This window comes from Plectropomus leopardus, chromosome 14 (assembly GCF_008729295.1).
Source record: "Plectropomus leopardus isolate mb chromosome 14, YSFRI_Pleo_2.0, whole genome shotgun sequence".
NCBI lineage: Eukaryota > Metazoa > Chordata > Actinopteri > Perciformes > Serranidae > Plectropomus > Plectropomus leopardus.
Genome location: NC_056476.1, coordinates 7,130,146 through 7,149,144, shown reverse-complemented (window position 1 = coordinate 7,149,144; position 18,999 = coordinate 7,130,146). Strand labels below are relative to the sequence as shown.

At 36.8% G+C, this 18,999-nt stretch overlaps 2 protein-coding genes across 6 annotated transcripts in view; both read left to right on the top strand.

Moving 5' to 3' along the window:
* Positions 1–1,509: 1,509 nt before the first annotated feature.
* rab32b (RAB32b, member RAS oncogene family) lies at positions 1,510–4,918 on the top strand. Its single transcript, XM_042501310.1, has 3 exons — positions 1,510–1,723; positions 3,042–3,319; positions 4,596–4,918. Exons 1-3 carry the CDS (start codon positions 1,510–1,512, stop codon positions 4,758–4,760), a joined length of 657 nt encoding a protein of 218 aa, XP_042357244.1. The 3' UTR covers positions 4,761–4,918.
* Positions 4,919–9,444: 4,526 nt separating this feature from the next.
* Positions 9,445–18,999, top strand: part of stxbp5b (syntaxin binding protein 5b (tomosyn)) — a 42,099-nt gene continuing 32,544 nt past the window's right edge. For all 5 annotated transcript variants that reach the window (XM_042500446.1, XM_042500445.1, XM_042500443.1 and 2 more), the window contains exons 1-2: positions 9,445–9,917; positions 13,091–13,188. In XM_042500446.1, coding sequence (XP_042356380.1) covers positions 9,768–9,917; positions 13,091–13,188 — 248 coding nt within the window. In that variant the 5' untranslated portion in view covers positions 9,445–9,767. The remainder of the gene's footprint in view (positions 9,918–13,090; positions 13,189–18,999) is intronic.

The window sequence follows — 18,999 nt, the reverse complement described above, 5'->3', positions numbered from 1 at the left end:
GCGCGTCGTCCACGTTTATTTACAGTCTATGGTCACAACAGGCGGTGGCGCTGCCCACATTTATCGTGAATATCGCTTCACTACATACGTGAAATTAGCATAGGCGAATATTTGCCTCCCGTCAACTTTCATTCAATGTGAGCAATGAAAGATACAAGTGGCCCACATAAGATATGGGAAATGGAAAATGTATCAAAAACATATTTTTCTGTACTTATTTGCAGGCTAAACTAACCGAAAGCTAATTTGCAAGCAGGCGATGGTCCCTCACCTGCATTAACATCTGTGCTCTAAATATAAAGCTACAGCTAGCAGCCTTTAGCTTACTTTAGCATTAAAACTGGAAATGGAGCTGCCTCTTTCTAAAGATGACTATTGATAAATTGTCTTTTTAAATCACATTTTATACAAATTAAAGGAACTAGATATATGGTATTGGTAGTGAGCTTAGAGGCAGATCTATAACTGCCTATCGGTGGTAGCTTTATATTTAGTGTACAGATGTGACCATGATATCAGTCCTCTTTTCTAACTCTAGACAAGAAAGCAAACATTTTCCCAAAATGTCAAACTTAAACTTTAATGTGGAAGAGCAGAGTAAAAAAAGTTTACTTTCAAAAGTTATATGACAACATGATTTCTTGCTGAAAAAAAAGTTTGTGAATTATCTGTGAATTTTTTTTATCGATACAGTACTGCCAAGCAAGCACTGACTGTGTCACGAATGTAGCAGAAGACAAGTTCAAGTGCCACATTTTAATTAAGATTTTTTCCTTTTGTACATTTATCTCATTTCTGTCTTGAAATGCGAGTTGAGTTGCAAGTTATGCTAGTTCCAAATTTGTATCTTTTATAAATAGACATGTGATTTCATAATTGTATAGATGTATGTATAAGATAAATGACATACGTTTTGTGAATGTATGAATTGTGTATCATATTTTGATATTCTTATAATATCTATATGCATTACAGTATTAGAAATAACTCATTAGCTGTGTATGCTTCTGTTGTGTGATTGGTTGTGTGCACCAATCAATTTCCTAAATATTAAGAGCTTATCAATACCGTATGTGATGAAGTGCTACTGTTACTGTTAGTAATACTTTGAATAAGCTGCAGCCTGATATATACACAGTATAAATTAAGTCTGCCATTTCAAACAAATATTTCCTGTAGAGCATTTAAAAGGACACTTGTTTGATTGGAGTAAATTAAATATTTTTTATGCCTCTCCTGTTTTTCATGGTGAAACATTAGCTGGGTCTGTGTTCTCGGCCTTGCCTCGTCTGACAGCTGTTTTGAATCAAAGGTCAAAGATATGGCTTCGGTTTGAAGGAAGAAACTCAAAACGGGAACACTAAAAGTAGTCATAAAGGGAGCACGCAGATTATATAAAACGCACATGTTTATGAGCTAATGTTCATAAAACTGGATGAGAATCAGCTTTGCAATGGCTTAGGATAAAGTTTATTTTGCCTGTCTGTACCTGCACAGGTCGACTACAACATGGCGCAAAGTTCAGTGTCACTCTACACAGAAACGCTGTTTAAAGTTTTAGTCATTGGGGATGTTGAGGTTGGAAAAACAAGCTTTATCTTGCGTTATGTCAATAAACGCTTTAATGAAGGATACAAAACAACTATTGGAGTTGACTTTGCTCTTAAAACAATCGAATGGGATCCTAAAACAGTGGTGAGACTGCAGCTTTGGGATATTGCAGGTGAGTTTCGAGATTATAAAGTCTGTTTTGTCCCACAAATATCATAGAATGAAATCTGACTTCCTTGCGTCTGTTTAATCATATAAAATATATCATACCAGTCAAATGTGTAGTGTCCTTGAAGCTTTTAAAATCTGCAGTCACTACAAAACAAAGCTACAGCTAAAGCAAGATGGCTGTATGAAAGTTAGCTTAGCCAGAGAAAAAGCTTTTGCAAAAGCCAGAAACAAATGTGCTTATTAGTTTCTCCCTAGCTGTTTTCTACAGTTGAAACTGCTTTTTTAAAACAGATATTTTGATCAATTTACTTATTACTCCACATAATTAAATGACTTTTTTTTAGCTTTCAGCTAAAGCAAAACTGCATCAGGTGAAAGCTAGCCTAGCCAGCGTAGCTAGCTTTCACTAAATCTAAAAACAAATATAATTATTAGTGTTTGCCATGGTTTTATCTGTAGTTGAAATACATTAAAATAAACTAATATTTTGGAATGTATTTTTTAATCCATATATGAGGTAATGGGTAAACCCAGTTTAAATGGAGAATAAAAACCTGGCTAATGCTAAATTAGCGTAGCAGTGTAACTGTTAGCGGCGACTGCCATCACAGCTTTTGACTCTGTTCAAATTCAATTCATTTGTTTTTATGTTAACTTCAAATCACATATTTAAATCTATTTCATGTAAAAAGAATTTGTATTTAATTTCAACATCATATTAGCAGTAAACAAAAATATTTTGGATAATCTATTACCGGCAAAAAAATCCAAACAAAATAAATGTATCTCAAAAAATAAATTATAAAAAGGATAGGAAATCTAAAGTGAAAAAACAGACAGTGCGGAAATGACTTTTGTTATTAAAAATGACCTTTACAGAAGTCTATGTGAGATCCAATCTGCTAAAATTACCTCCAAACTCGAATAAATCATGCTGTGATTACACTATAACTGTAACTGGATACCTTCACAGTGGGATATGTCGGAGTGACTGGAAACTTTCAGCCTTTTTCCTCAGTGTTGTAATTTCAACACCAGTGTCCATGGAAACATACTGTTTTATTTCAGAAAATTGTTTTTGTTAGTCTCTCACTTGTTACCTAAGATTTAGGCTAAATGTCAAATCCCACATGTTAAACAAACAGTGGCATTACTGACTGCGTGCAAACTTTAAATTCAAATCCAGAAACTGTAAGCCCTTTGCCAAATAACAACAGCCTATCTGTGAAAAATGAATTAATCTTCCTTCTTGGAGTGAGATTTGAGCACAGGCTGTGGTGCAGCATAAATCACAAGGATTTATTTTCTCTTCCCTCAAGGCCAGGAGAGGTTTAAGAAGATGTCCAGAGTGTACTACAAAGGGGCGATGGGAGCTGTAGTGGTCTTTGACATTACAAACAGCTCCACCTTGGAGGCTGCCTCAGCGTGGAAGCAGGACCTGGATAACAAAGTCTGTCTCGACGGTGGACATCCGGTCCCCGCTGTCCTGCTGGCCAACAAATGTGACCTGACAGGATGGGACAGAGACTTGCTGTCGTCTCTGGACAGCTTCTGTAAAGACAACCGCTTCACGGGCTGGTTTGAGACCTCTGCAAAGGTGTGTGGTGTTTTTCGCTTATTATGACAGAAGAAAATCTGTGTATACTGGCAGTGAGAAATGTTCTCAGAGGGATTATTTACTAACTTAAGCCTGAACTGGATAGAGATGGACCAAATAATATAATATTATAATTTCTTCACTACTTTTTTTCCCTTGTTATGATGATATTAGTTAATATACAGTATTTCAAAATAGAGTCAGGACTTGATAACCAACAACTACATGGGAAACTGCCCCATGATCACGTAGGACATCCTGAAAAGCCCTGTTTCTCACATATTACTCATCTTTGATCATTTAATTGATTTAACATTTTTCAGAGAATTTGCACCACTTAAGCATGATATTAACCAAGGCATGACCTGTAATAATACCATATCAAAATCTAATTTCAACAACTTCATTACTATATTTAAGTTTATACTAAGTTGGTAGATTTTTCTTAATATATTCATGTAGGGTGGTGGGCTACTAAGAGCACAAAAGCACATTTTTGTCCCAGAACAGTTTAATGTTGCCATGCACATTAGACCACTAACACTCTAAAATGAGAAACTTGTCCACAGGACCACATATGCCTATGCTTACCTGCAAGGTCTGAATAAGATTAAAATGGTTTGTATGAAAAAAATGTCTAAAAGAAAACCCTATATCTCCAAAATTACAGCTTTTCATTAAAAAATAATTGATTTTTCAACTATGTTCCAATGTACCTTACTTTCTAAAAAAATAGATAAATCTGTATATTTATAGTTTTCAGTGGATAGAGAAAGATTTATTTGTAACTTGCAGCCACAGTATCTATCTACTGTTCAGCAAAGCTACATATTCTTGCTATAACGTGTCAGGAATTCTTTATCTATTTGCCTTTTGAACAACTAGACTGTATTTTGTCACAGAAAAAAGGGCTTGGTTTCATCATTTTAACTTCACGCTCTCTCGACTGACTGGCTCAGTGAATTATTTATGTAATTATTCGCGTGTTTGACGGTTTTTGCATTTGAAAGAATTTATTTTTTATTGCTGAAGCTCCCTCCTGCCTCAGTAAAGCCACCAGCAGATCTTGTGGCTCACAATTAGAATTGCATGAGGTTACACTATGCTGCATGTGTGAACTTTAACACTGCAGCTATATAGCATGCTCATAAAACGTGTTCAAATATTAACACACAGGAACAACTTGCAGCCAGGGTTTCGACCGGCGAGCCAAACTCTTAACTCAACGGATGCATACACAATGTTCTAAATCATATTCCCCCTTCACCATTTATAGGACAATATCAATATTGATGAGGCAGGTGCCTTCCTTGTCAAACAAATGATGCTCTGCGACACCGGCCTGTCCAATGAAGAGCACCGCGGGGACGGGATCAAAGTGAGCGAGCCTCCCGAGGAGAGTCAGAGCCAGTCATTGTGCTGCTGGAGACCACGGCTCTGAGGCAAAGAGCCAAACAACGGCAGCTACTGGTTAAACGCTCTAACATGACCTGTTTTTGATACCGAGCCACGAAGCCACAGCCACCACGTAGAAGCTATGTCAGCTTTTTGTTACGTATTTTTTCTTTCAATTTCCTCACTAATGTGTGGACTGTGTGGGCCGCCTCATCAACACCTCTGTGGAGATGATTGAACTCATTTCTCCGGGAATCCACTGATACAGTCGGGCTAATAAAGAAATCAGCATGATGCACGTCCTGCTGGGAAAAGTCTGTAACACTCATTGCAAAATTAAGACTTTCTGGTGACCGTAATGAGAGTCACAACTGACATTTTCCCAAACTACAAAGAAAGAAAGAAAGAAAACATTTTTTTTGTATTTGAAGCTGTTAAACATTCCTCAGTAAATGACAACCTATTCAATCTCAGCTCCGAGTGTTACTTGTCTGTTATGCAACCCATGCATATAATTATCTGTTAATCACTTCAGAGTGAGATGAGCTAAGACCCATGCATAAGCAGAGCAGCCTGACTCGATATGGCCAATAGCGGAGAAAAGCTATCAGCGTGACCTGATTTTGGTGGAGGGAAGAAATATGCTACATACCGCCCAGAGAGCTGGAGGGAACAGAGCACTTATGCTTTATTTAATCATCCACTGACATCAAATATATATTATTTTCTATAATAGGAAGCCAGCCAATCTGATTGAGGCATTTGTTAGTTAGATTTGTTGATGCAGAGAGAGACAGAGAGGAAACGACATTCTCGAATCCTTGACTTAACCCTTTGAAACCTGCAGCGACATCACTTTTCTTGTGCTGATTTCAGACGCCTTTTATAATTATACACCCTGTAACCATGAGCCAAGTGCTGTGATTTCTTTTTTTTTTTTTTTAAAGGGAGAACAGGGAGTCAGCAACTTGGCAAGAAGTTTTCACCAAATTGCAAGAAATTTGTTGATTTTGAAAATTGTTTTCAAAAGAAAGGAAAAATAGAAAAAAAGAGCCTGGGAAAAACTATGTTTCTAATTATCAAAATTACATATTTAAAATTATGTTTCAAAATTAGTTTTTTTTTCAAGGTCATTTTCTTGTTTGTTTAACTTTTTTCTCCTTTTTTTAGGTATTTTTGTTACTTTCTTTTATGCCACTGTGTAAGCGATGTGGTTGGAGGCATTGTTTTGTAGATATCTGGGAGAGTGAAACCTTGTCCTTTATGCTCACTGACATGTTGTGTATTACTCAGGTTATTTTTGCACACCAATCTGTTCTTTGCTGTCCTGTAGTTTTACTTTTCAGTGTCCTTGCTGTGCATCAAGGGAACTGTTCCACATCCTGCCGCCAGGTACCTAAACACAGTCGCTTTTGTCCAAATTCAGGCTCTATGCAGGTATGTCATGTTTATGTTTTTATTTACTGCTCCATAAATCTAAATTACTGCTTTATTATTACACCAGTACATACACACTTTGCTGATCAAGTGAGTTGCAACATAAAAGCCAGGAAGGAAATTTACCTCGTGTGGCAATTGTGCCCGAGGGAAAGCGAGAGAAGAAGTGAAACACAACTGCTAATTATGGATTTATGTCCCAGATACCGCAGACCTAAATTCAGGAGTCAAACAGGGATGATGTCCCCGATACTGTTTTCTCATCAGACACAAAGCTCAGCCTTTTGACTTGTTGTTTATGAATCTGACAGTCTGAATGGGAGTCACACTCTCTGCATCAGATCCCGTTACTTGTGCATTATTCATATTGCCCTATTTTATCTGCCCTCCAGTGAACATTTTTGCTGGCAGCTTCCTTCATATATTCATGATTGCATGAAAATTTCAATTTAGTCAAACTTGTGAAAAGGTTGATGAAGTGTAGGAGCCCTGCTGGGCCTCTGCTGGCCTCTTATTGTGTCTTGACTGACCCAGTTTATGATCATCTATGATAATTACCTCTGTTTGTTAAACTCTATTGCATAAAAAAGCTAATTCATAGTGTTTGTGCAATAATGCCAGAATGTGAATGAACCTAGTCATTCAAACGGATTATATCCAAACCTTTGAGACAACCAATCAGGGACAGGAATCCATATGTTGCTGTCCATGGTGCTGAATTTTGTCTTTCAGGGGAGCCCTCCACCACGACAGCTGCTGTCAGACAGCTGCGTGGTCTAGTGTTGGTAGACTGCACCATCTAGTGTTCAAAACACATAAGTGCAAATACAGTTATTATTTTTTATTTGTAATATTTTATTTTTTGTACAATCAATAAGGCACATTTAACATTCAAGAGAGTACAGTTCACGACAGCAAGCACTGAGCAAGCAATTCCAATAACAAAAACAGGAATATTATGCGAAATAATAAATAGAAATCAATTTTAAAAATAAAATAAAACTCACCATGTGAAATTGATGTCAAATTGTAGAATATAAGCTTCTGCTCAAGATAGTAAAACCCTGTTATTTCCTTAAAACAATAATGAGGACATGAGTTTAGTGTACTCAGTGTAGCTAAAGATCAGGGCCTTCTTTTTGGTGTGTTTAAATTAATGTTGTTTAGGTTTCATATCCTATTGTAGTTTTATATTTTATATGAATTGAGTGGGTTTTTAATGTGGGATCTGAACAGAAAGGGAGGGAAAACTGGAGCAAAGCAGCACAAGTTTATTGTCTATATTCAAAGCCAATGCATTAAAACATAATGTGAGTCCTACCTCTGCAGTGTGAGCTAATAATTAAGTTGTATATTAAAAAAATATTTGTTTTTGTTGTCAATCAGTTATTTTTGTGAATATTTCTACAATGATTTGGGCCCAGGTTTGTTTACTGAAGCAGGCCACAGCACAAATAATATATTTGGTTTATATAGAAGAAATATTTTTCAGAGTAATTCCAAAACATTCAATAGAGTGGAAACCCAAGATTTAGAGATTTTTAGGATCTCAGTTTTCTTTTAAAAACCCTGTTTGTTCACTTTTTAAAAAATCTTTAATCTATGTAGTGCCACAACCCTCGTAGAATAAATGATGAAACGATGTATAAAATATAAATGACATGGTAAAACACTGTTGGGATTTCCCATGTAGCCTACTATCTTTCATCTCTTCCATATGTCTGTTTCAGATGTATTATTTAAGGAGTGCTGCTTAACTCCCGACAATGTGTCATCTCAATTACACAATCAGTGAAGAAACCTCAGCTAATTAAAACAAGTGACCCTCCCAAATGACAGATCATGAAGGTGATTGTTTAAGCAGGTTTTCTGGTTTTCATTAAACCAGATTTTCTAGTTTCTGATTCTCTGTGGAGGTAAAGTAACCTGTTTTTTCCTCCTAGGGGAACAAGAAGAAGGAGGAAACACGGCCTATTTTCTTGCACACACAATAGATTGGATTCTGAATTGGGAACTTGACCGTTTACAAAAGGACAAACCTGGTATCAGATTTCTTTGGGAAAGATCTTCAGTAAAGAGGATCATGTAGAGCAGATTTAAATGTCCAGTTTCAGTGGACTGATCTGTTTTTCTCTCTGCCTCTGCATTATTATTAGATATTTTTTAGACTTTTAAGTTTTTGAAAGCTGTCACAAGGTTCAGCTTCTCTTTTTGCTCAGCCTCAAGGCACTACTGCTTCAGCCAGTAGGGGGCCACAAAACAAAATGAAAATTTGAATAGTAGGTTCCTCTGATCATTTTTGTTTTGCTGTTGCCTAATCGAAAAAAAAAAAAAAATCAAAAAAGATTTTATTGCAGTGTTCCTTACAATTTTGGGGCTTGTTAGAAAGCTCTTGAGCTGTTGGGGTTACTAAAATAAAATCATGTGTATTTTAAAGTGCTAAATTACCATGGTTTTAAATGTACTTATGATATATTTTTTAAAAAATATTATTATTAATATTATTCCTATTATTGTTGTTATGAATATTCATTTTTTAATTTATTATTTACACTGTGTATATTAGTTATTTAAGGAGGTTTTTGAATTGTTGTCAGCTATATAATTTATTATATTATCCATATTATATATATATGTGTGTGTGTGTGTGTGTGTGTGTATGTGTACCATGTATGTATGTTTTTATTATTTCATGAAAAAAACCAAAAACTATTCCAAACATTTTATGAACTGGCATCATAAAGTGTACCATGTGTACCAAGTATAGTATACTGTGATTGATAATATAATGTAATAAATAATATAATATTTTTAGATTTGTCTATAATATATATAACATGACATGACATGATATGATATGATATGATATGATATTATATGATATATATTATCCATCACAATACACAACAACAATTGTGAAGGTGCTTAAAAATTGAGGCACTCGCTTTATCAATAAAATAAAATACATAACTAATAAACCCACATTTCAGTAAATTTCGATGAATGGCCTGTCTCCAACCTGACAGAATAAAATATCCCAATTAAAAACACTTGGACTCAACTAGCAACGATTTCTACCAAAATGCGCGTGCTGTAAAGTCACATTTTTCGCTGCACGTTATGAAAATCCAGAAACCAGCTGCAGTTAAAGCGTTTATGAGCTAAAACGATCGTATCGAGGTCACAGAATCCGACAGGTCACAGAAAACGCCGTAACACCGGCCCCAGCATCCGGGTGACAGCAGAGCGCAGACTCAATCCCCGCTGCAGTTCACTGCGTTTCCGTAGCCAGTTTGCTACCCGCTGAGCCCTGACCGGGGAAACAGCTCGCGGAAACGATTGATCCCGATCGAATAACGCCAAAGCTGGCTACACAAATGGCGGATTAACACCGATATCGGAAAGGACTCGCTTAATCAATGCTCGTGAGTCGGGTGCTTTTGGAGAGTGCGCTGGCAACACCCTCCGTAACATGTGAGATGTTCACATTAAGATATTAAGTGTGCGTTATTTCGGCTAACTAGCTAGCAGCCACCCCCCCCTCTCTCGCGCTCCTCTATATCCAATTTATGGTCGCTCGCTTCGTCTGTTTTCTCAACGTCTGAACTGGAGGAAAATGAAGAAGTTTAACATTAGAAAGGTGCTGGACGGCTTGACAGCGGCTTCTTCTTCTTCTTCTTCCTCCGCAACTGCCCAGCCGGGTACTCCCCGGGAAAACGACGTTATCCAGGAGACTCTCCAGTCGGAGCATTTCCAGCTCTGTAAGGTGGGTTTCCGTCCACAGCAGCAACATTAACGGACTGTTTTCGCTCTGACAGTCAGATGACAGCGGCGTGACCCAACACTGGCGTTGTTTTCATCCCTACCACCACTGTTTAATGGCATGGAAACCACACCAGTGCTCCCATATAACACTCGACTAGGCAAATTATATACATATATGTATGTGTACTCCAGATATTAAAGTACAAGTTGACATTAACAGGGAATAAATGCTGATTATTGAGTGCCGTGCCTGGCTGTGTCCCATGGTTGTTTCCTGGCTGTCATAGCATCACGGCTGTTTGCATTGCACTGAATCGTCGCCTCAAGTCACTGTTTTTCAGTATTACTGCAATTTAACAAGCTAATAAGCTCCTGCAGTTTGACAAAGAAAGCAAGAGCATTTAGATTTAACATATAGCTTCACTTCTTTTTATAAAAAAAAAAAAAAAAAAAAATTGCCACACCACCACCAGCAAGACATCAGTAAAAAAAATTTTAAAAAAAATACAAGAAAATTACTGGGAAAAACAGAAATTGTAACATAATTTTAAATATATGATTAATTTCATTATTAAAATAAGTTGCTCATTATGTATACAAGCTAATCAAGTTTGTAGTTTTGACTAAGAAAGCAAGAGCATTTTGATTTAATGTATATCTAAGGCAAATTGACTTGATTTCTAGATGCTTAAGAAAAAATTGCCAAAACAATAGCAAGACATTAGTAGAAACAAACTTACTAGAAAATTACTAGAAAAATAAGAAAAAAAAGAAATTTTAACAATTTGAAATATATAATTAATTTGATTATTAATATAATTTGCTCATTATGTATACAAGCTAATCAGTTCTCTGCGTTTTGACGAAGAAAGCAAGAGCATTTAGATTTAACATATAGGTTCATATGTTTTTAAAGTCTCTGAAAAACTTACAAGAAAATTACCTCAAGAAATTGTAACATCATTTAAAAAACATAATTAAAATGATTCATAATATAAGTCACTCATTATGTATACAGGCTAATCAGCTCTGCAGTTTTGACTAAGAAAAATAGTAAGCAAAGAAATAAACAAGAAAAAGGAAATGACCTTAAGAAAGCGCTTAAAGAAATCGTAACATCATTTTAAATACATAATTAAGAGAATTCTTACTATAGGAGATTTCCCTGTTGTTTTAAGATAATTTCCTCATCACCTTCACTGTTTTTTTCTTAACAGTTTGCGTGACATTTTTTGCCAAGTTGCTTATTATGTTTTTCCAATGTTGTTCTTTTTAAAGAAATCAAACCAGTTCTCTCAACTTTCAGAGGTTAAAATGCTGGTGGAAAAAAGTCTGAATGCAGCAAAATAAAACCTGTGTGACTGTGATGTTAAAGGGTTAAAACACCACTCATGTTTTTACATTTTATTTTATTTGGTCACACATAAAACTGCACAAAATCCAGATCCAGATGGCTTTATGCATTCACCTTCGGGGGAATGTAACACAGTAAAAAATAAGAAATGTGACGGGGGAGGTCAAGAAGCCAAAGTCTAAAACAAATGGATCATCCCCTTAACCCTTTGTACTCTTGATCACGTTTTCTTGTGCTGTGTTCTGGCATCTTTTATACTCTGTTTAACCCTTTAAAACATGAGCAAATTGGGGAAAAGGGCAGTGAGCAACTTGGTGGTAAATGTCCCACAAATTGTAAGAAGTTAGTAAAAGGAACAAGAAAATGACCCAGAGTTTTGTTTTTAAAAATTGGGGAATTAAAAAAAAAACCCAAACATATTCATAATTGTTATACTTATATTTTATAAATATAATATAATTTTACATAGTTAATTTTCAGCACTTTTTGGGAGTCACCCTCTTTTTTCTTTTTTCTTTTTTTTCCCTTATTTTTATGTAATTTCTTTTGCAACTTTTTACTAATTTCTTGCCAATTTCTTGGGCCAAACCTGGTTAAGTTGCTCGCTGCCTTCTCCCCATATTTTTGCAAGAAATTAAATATGTTTTCTCAGGTTTTAATTTCAGGTGAAAAACAAACGATAACAATAAAAGCAAGCAACCAAAACTCTATTTCTTTAACACATTTTATTCCAGGTGGAAGCATAAATGTGCTGCACTAAGTGTGAGGTAAACCAAGCAAGCAACCGACCATAAAAGTGAATCACATTGCTAAAATCTGATATTAAAACCTCATAAAATAATAATTCAGGTGAAGAATAGAACAACAACATGTCAAGTATCAATTTGTTATTTTTATAAATTATATTATATTATTAATATTACAAATAGAAATTCACCTTTTTGTAGCCTAGTTGAATAATACAATCAAATGTTTTTCTAGTCCACGAGATACATTTTTCTGCAACAAAAATGCCAAAAATAGAATGCACAGAATGCTTAAAACACATGTTGACAAACATTATTTAAAGTAGAAAAAAGGTCATGTATTGCAATACTTGTCATTGCAATTGTATCGTGACTTCGATATCGTATCCATGGGCGATTCCCATCCCTAATTGTTCACTTAAACCGCGGCCGCACTGCTCTACAAACATGATTTCCCAAAACTAATTTTCAATCACGTACAGTTTAATAATTTGTCTGCGAAGCTTTTGCCTGTGAGAAATGTGCTGAGCGTCTTAAAGAGCCGGCCCACCAGCTCCGGTCCCAGCTGGAGGCAGCACGGGTCAGGTCCCTAGGTTACAGGGCCACGGCTTTACCTGTTACATAACACTGCTGCAAGCCGCGCAGAGCTTATGGATGGCTGGGCAAGGTTTCCAACCCGAAACAATTGAGTTATAGATGCCTGATGATGATAACATTTTGGTGGCTGGCTGGGGGGGGGGCTGCAAGATCCTGGCAGTGAAGTGCACTCCGAGGCTGAAAATGTGAGCCTCAGGATGGATAAAATGAATTTATTTCTGATGTTTTACAGATTGAGCCTGCCCCCATGTCAGGCGGATATCAGGAGAAAATATTCCAGTCCCCATCTGCGCTAATGTTTATGCTTTATCTAATTTATTTTAATAAGGAGACTAATTTTCCACATTGATGGATTGCATTTGTAGGAGATTATGATAATGTTTTTTGTTTTTTTCCCCAGTAAAGCCAGCTTGACTGTGTAGCAGATGATTGATTAGCTGACTGGAGGTCTAATATAAATTCTGCTCTTTCCTGCAGACTGTGCGTCATGGCTTCCCATATCAACCATCCTCGATGGCTTTTGACCCCGTGCAGAAAATCTTGGCCGTCGGGACTCAGAGTGGAGCTTTGAGGCTGTATCCTTCTTTTTTTTTTCATGAGGAAATGACGCCACACAAGGAAAGTAAAGCTTGGATTATTTCAGTGCAACACTTACACAAACATAACAACACACACCAGTTCAACGATAATATCTTTTCTGACATCTTCCTGCTGTGTTAAGTGGTGTAAAATATTTTAAAATTTAAAAAAAGGCAAATATTGACAAACATTTTTTTTAAAAAAAAGGCCAAACTTTTATAAAGAAAAGAATTTTTTTTTTAAAATTGCCAATAAAAAATAAAAAATTATATATATTGCCCAAACAAAAAAAAGAAAAAAAAAATCTAAAAACTGTATTAAGGAAAAAGAAGATTGGCATTTTTTTCTTTAAATATTGCCAAAAATATTTAAATGGGAAAAAATGGCCATCCTCCAAACTTTTTTTAAAAAAAAAAAAGAAAAAGAAAGGCCTTTTTTTTTAAAGAAAAAAAAGCCTAAATAAAGAAAACCAACATTTTTTTTAAAAGAAAATAAAAAATATTGTCAAAAAATCAGCAGTAAGATAAAAATAAAATGCCGAAATTTAAAGCTGTATGTCCCTCCCCTTAAGCCAAAATAAAAACTAGTTCCTCCCAAGTGCTTAGGTATTTTGACACTTCTCCTTTTGAACCACACTCACTCCCCTCAACAGTCCCTAAGTTATATTGAAATATTCAGTTCTAATCCTGTTCTGAAGTCATTTAAAAATATATCAATATATATTTAAAAAAGCTGTTACATAGTAATGAAAAAGAACCAATAAGGAGTGTTGATGGTTGTTTCTGAGAATGTATGGTATTTAAAATTTGCTTTGACGTCATGGAAAGGTCATGGAAATTATTGGTAAAAATGTGTACAAACCCTGCGCATCTAACACTCTGTCCACAAACGTCACGTGGCCAAGTCGCCCTTCAGCATTCCTTAAAGTCCGGGGAATTCATACAGTAAGAGACCTCAGTTTGCCTCCTGTCATGCAACACAACAAACCGCACAGAGCAAAGTGCAGAGCTCAGAGGAAGACGCGGGCCCGGCTGTGTTTCTGTGCAGCCAGCAGCCTCCTTCTCCTGGAGCACCCGGGCTCATTAGTGGTATCTCTGCAGTAGCATGAACAGCTCCTCCGCCATATGCCGAGGAGCCAACCTCATCAACTGTGCTGCCCAGTCTGTGCCAGGATGCCGCTTCATATGTGCTGTAAACATCACCGGACTTGCACAACACACACACAATCAAGCTGCTCCGGTGCTGCGCGGCCCCACGGCAAGTTGGGAGTCAGTTTGTTTGTTTTGGAGGATAAAAATTTGTTTTTACAGCTAACTTCTGTGAGTCACAGTAACAAAACCGCCCCTGGATTACAGACTGTTAAACTCTGCATGTGATAGTCTGGTCCAGGTTGTTGTCTCAGTCGATTTGTAAAGGGTTTCCCTATGTGCGCATATCTTGCATGCAAGACCCATCTGCTTTATTTAGATTTTCATTCTGTCCTCGTCTTTATCCACTCTCCAGATTAAGAGAGCGCTGTGTTTACAGGGTGACTCCCGCAGAAACACAGTGCTTCCATGTTGTCCTAATGTGCGAGGTGGAGCTGATGGGATTACTGTCATTCAGGCAATAGGCCCATTTATCAAAAGACAGGCTGTATCGATCTACCTCATTGCCCCCGGAGTTTGGAAACGCTGCCACAGCTCAGTAGACATAAGCTCAATGAGGTGTCTACAAGCAATAAATGTCTGCTTTTACAAGATGTGTCTCTACTACAGTGTTTTAATCAGTGTGTTACTGTAGACAGTCGCCTGCTCCTTCTGATACACGTGCTCCCAAATTCTGGCCTGCATCTTGTGTTTGTTCTAGGAGCCGAAGCAAAAACAGTAATTAAAATGAATTTGACCCACACGGGAGTGGAGGCTGGTGGTCACAGCAGTAAATGTTTTGAACTTTTAAAAAAGGGAAAGTTCAAGTTAAAAAAAGTGAATTCAATATTTCACGAAATTGCATTTTCCTTCAACATGCTCCTGCAGCTGACTGGTCATGCTGGAAGTCAGGAGTTTGTTTTAATGAGCTTCCAGTGCAGAAACGCTTTTAAAAGAATCAGCTCACTGGCCTGCAGCTTCCTCTTCTTTCGGCATATGTGACCCAGACTTTAAGAAAGGCTGCAGAGAAGTGTTTCTGTTTTGTCATTCGTCAGCTAGCATGATTAAGAGAACTTCCTGTCCTGATGGTAATCACTTGACTACACAAGAAAACTCGCTGATGCTGAAATTCAGTGGTAAACCACGTTGGTTTACCAAATGGGGAAGTGTTGATGTTTGTCTTGAAGTTGCAGGAACAAAGTTGAAAGAGCAACATGTTCAGTATCAGTTTCTGATATGATATCAGAGTTGAAAAAAGTGTTTTCCTCTCCGTTAAGAACGAAATGGCTAATAACATGTCAGTTGATATGCAGAGCTGCACTTAACAGATATCTTATTTTTTTATTATTCTGCTGATTATTATTTAGATTCATAGTTTGAGCTAAAATTTGAGAAAAAGAAGCCCAATACAAGTTCTGCAAGGTGACATATTCATGTGGCTGCCAGTCTAAAACAGCCCAAAACCCAAATTTGTTCAACCTGGAAAAGTTATGGAATTTGCAAATAGCCATATCCAGGCCTGGAAAAGTTTTAGAAAACTACATATACCCTGAATGTTTTGGAAAATTCTTGGAATTTTGTTTCACAAACCTGCATACTATGGTGATGTGTTAAAGGACCATTTAAAATTTGATACTTCAATGATAATTTCTCTTTTTACGTTTTCCTGCTGTGATAAATGATGCCAAACATTTTAAAGAATAGAATCATCAAAATTTCTCTTTAAATATTGCCCAAAAAATGTGAGAAAAGAAAGATGAAACTTTTGCAAAGAAAATTAAAAAAGAAGCTTTTTTTGGGGAAGACATTTTTTAAAGAAAAAAACGCTAAACTTTTTTTATTTTAAATATTCCTAAAAATTTTTGGGGAAAAAGGGTTAAATTAAAAAAAAAATGTTTTTTTAAATATATACATATACATATATATAAGTTTTGCAAGGTGACATATTTATGTTGCTTCCAGTCGAAAACAGTCCAAAACCCAAGTATATTTAGTGAACTATCATTAGTTAGAGATGGGAATTAGTAAGACTTAATTGATACCAGTGCCATTACTGATTCTGCGCATCTGTCCAATTCTTTATTGATTCCCTTGTCTATGATACTGTTTTATTATCAGTGAGTGTACACAGTGTTGAACAGCCATCTTCTAAAATAGGGATGCACGAAAATATCGGCACGTTATCAGTATCGACAGATAACGGCTTTGAAATGAACATTTCTACCGACATGACAGGCTGTGAGATTTGTCACATTTGCCTGGGTTTGGCTATTGTCAGGATTGTCTGAGGAAGAGCTTCACCCAAGCTGCTAAATCGGGATGAATTTTAAATTTTTCTTTAAAATTTGTTACTTAAGTATAAATATGGCATGATTTACATCTAACCCGGGTTAAGGTAGTACCAGGAGAGACTTGATGTTCTCTGCAATCAGGCGAGAAAACGTGCATACATTCACGTTAGCAATGGCCAAAATGAGTCGAAATATATCGGTTTGCACTTTTTATATAATTTATTTTATCTGCGATCATTAAAGTAAAACACTGAATACAGATAATTGGCAAAATGCCAAATATCGGCCCCAATATTCAGCCAAGCTGATAATCTGTCATGGGAAAGATGAAATATCACAATATATATTTTTTAAATGCTTCAGTATCAATATTGGGATAATGCTATCGGGTTGACAATTGATGCCTACGCAAAATAATTCAATTATTAATAAGTAATTATTAGTGATGTCGGGGCACCTGATAGCTCACCTGGTGTACAGAGGCAGTGTCCTCGCCGCAGTGGACACATTCTCTTACTTTGCCGCATGTTAACCCTCTCACTCCCACTTTCACGCTTAAGCTATCCTATAAAATAAAGGTAAAAATAGCCAAAAAATAATCTTAAAGAACATCAGTAATGTGCTGTCCTGCAGGAAAAGACAACACTGACAATGTAACGATATTCAGAATCTAAGACGATATCTAGTCTCACATCATGACGTGGACGCAGTATCGATATGTTGCCCAGCTTTAATGACAGGGACCTCATTTGAACTTTTTGTTTCTCTCTCAGCGGGATATTTTGTAACATGCAAAGTCACAGTTGAATAGTGTGACTCAGCTTCCGGTGCTCACACAATCCTCGAGGCACATCTTCTAATGAAATAGTCACAGTATGAAACGGTCTCAGTTGATTTAGTTCGTACCTGTGGCTTACACGATCGCAGTGCAGGTTTTTCTCATGAAGCGTAAAAGGAAGTACCAGCAGACTGCTCTACTTGCTCACCACATTGATAAAATCTTAGCAATTTCCTGCTTGCCTGGAAAGTAGCTTGGCTCAGCAGCACCATTAACCCACATTGCATCAGAATCAGCTCAGACACCTGTACATTTACATACACTGATGAGTTAATGCACACCGAAAATAAACAGCAGCCTCTGATAAAGGCTTTTGAAGCAACATGAATCCACCACAGTGTTACATATTAACATTTTTGCTCTTTAGACTGCTGCTTTGTTCTCTTTTATGCATGACCAGAGGCTATGAAACAGACTTAATGACTCTTAGTCCTCCATTGTGGACCTGTAGAGACATGATATCCATTAATAATTCTGAAAAAATGTTGTACAGAACTTGCGGGGCCAGGAGCTAAAACTGGACAGAAAGGTCACGGGTGAATGCGAGTTCAGTTGCCAAACAGCCTGCGACTGGCGCCGGCTTAAAGTCTCAAAGTCTGTGTTTGCCTCCATCCTACTGCAGAAGTGATGCTCCACTGTTGAGTCCTGAAACGGTCTCCTGCTGCAACCCCACCTTAGTTTGTTTAAGGCACTGAGGGATTGTTTGATCACAGCTTGGTTAATCCTGTTCGGACATAGTCTGCTGTGTCAGCTCAGAGTGGACTCTGATAGTGAACACAACTGTCTGTCTTTGGAGCTTTTCTTCAGTGTGATCACATTAGGAGTGTGAGAAACAGCTTTTTGTCTTTGTGGCTGATTCGTCCGTCTGCAGATTCTCTCTCTGATTAGATCTCGTGCTGCTTCTTTCTTCTTTTGTGCACGATTGGTGCACATACTATCTGTGGAAGTGATTACAGGCTGGTTGAAATTGACAAGCTCTTCCTCATCATGCTCCTCGTTTCTGAGCTGTTTGTGAAAGTATTTGGAGTTTTTTTTGGGGGATACATTACAGTTCTGGTGCCTGAAACCTCGGAAAAAATGCATGTTTGTCACATGTGATGTGTTCAAGGACGGTCAGAATTTTGAAAATCCAAAGATAATTTTTGTTTTCATAGTTTCTGGCTCTAATAAATGGTGTAATTTTGGTGATTTTCATTTTGGCGGCCCTGTGGGTTTGGAAGGCATGTTACCTTTAAAAATCACCAAAAAGTTTGAATAAAAAATAAATTGGCAAAAAAAATTAGATGAAAAGAAAAAAATCCAAAATATTTAAAAGAAAATGCTGAAAATGTTGAAAAAAATGGAAAACATGCCTGCAGGTTTGGAAGGCAAGTTGGATTCCCCTCCCATCAGCCAAAATAAAAAACATCTGTCCTTCCTCAGTGCTTAAAGATTTATTTGACATGCCTCCCCCATTTTGCACGAATGAACAAACATGAATAATGAATAACAAACAGTCCCTAATGATGATAAAAATTCCTAGATCTAATAATCTGTCATTCCGTCCAAATT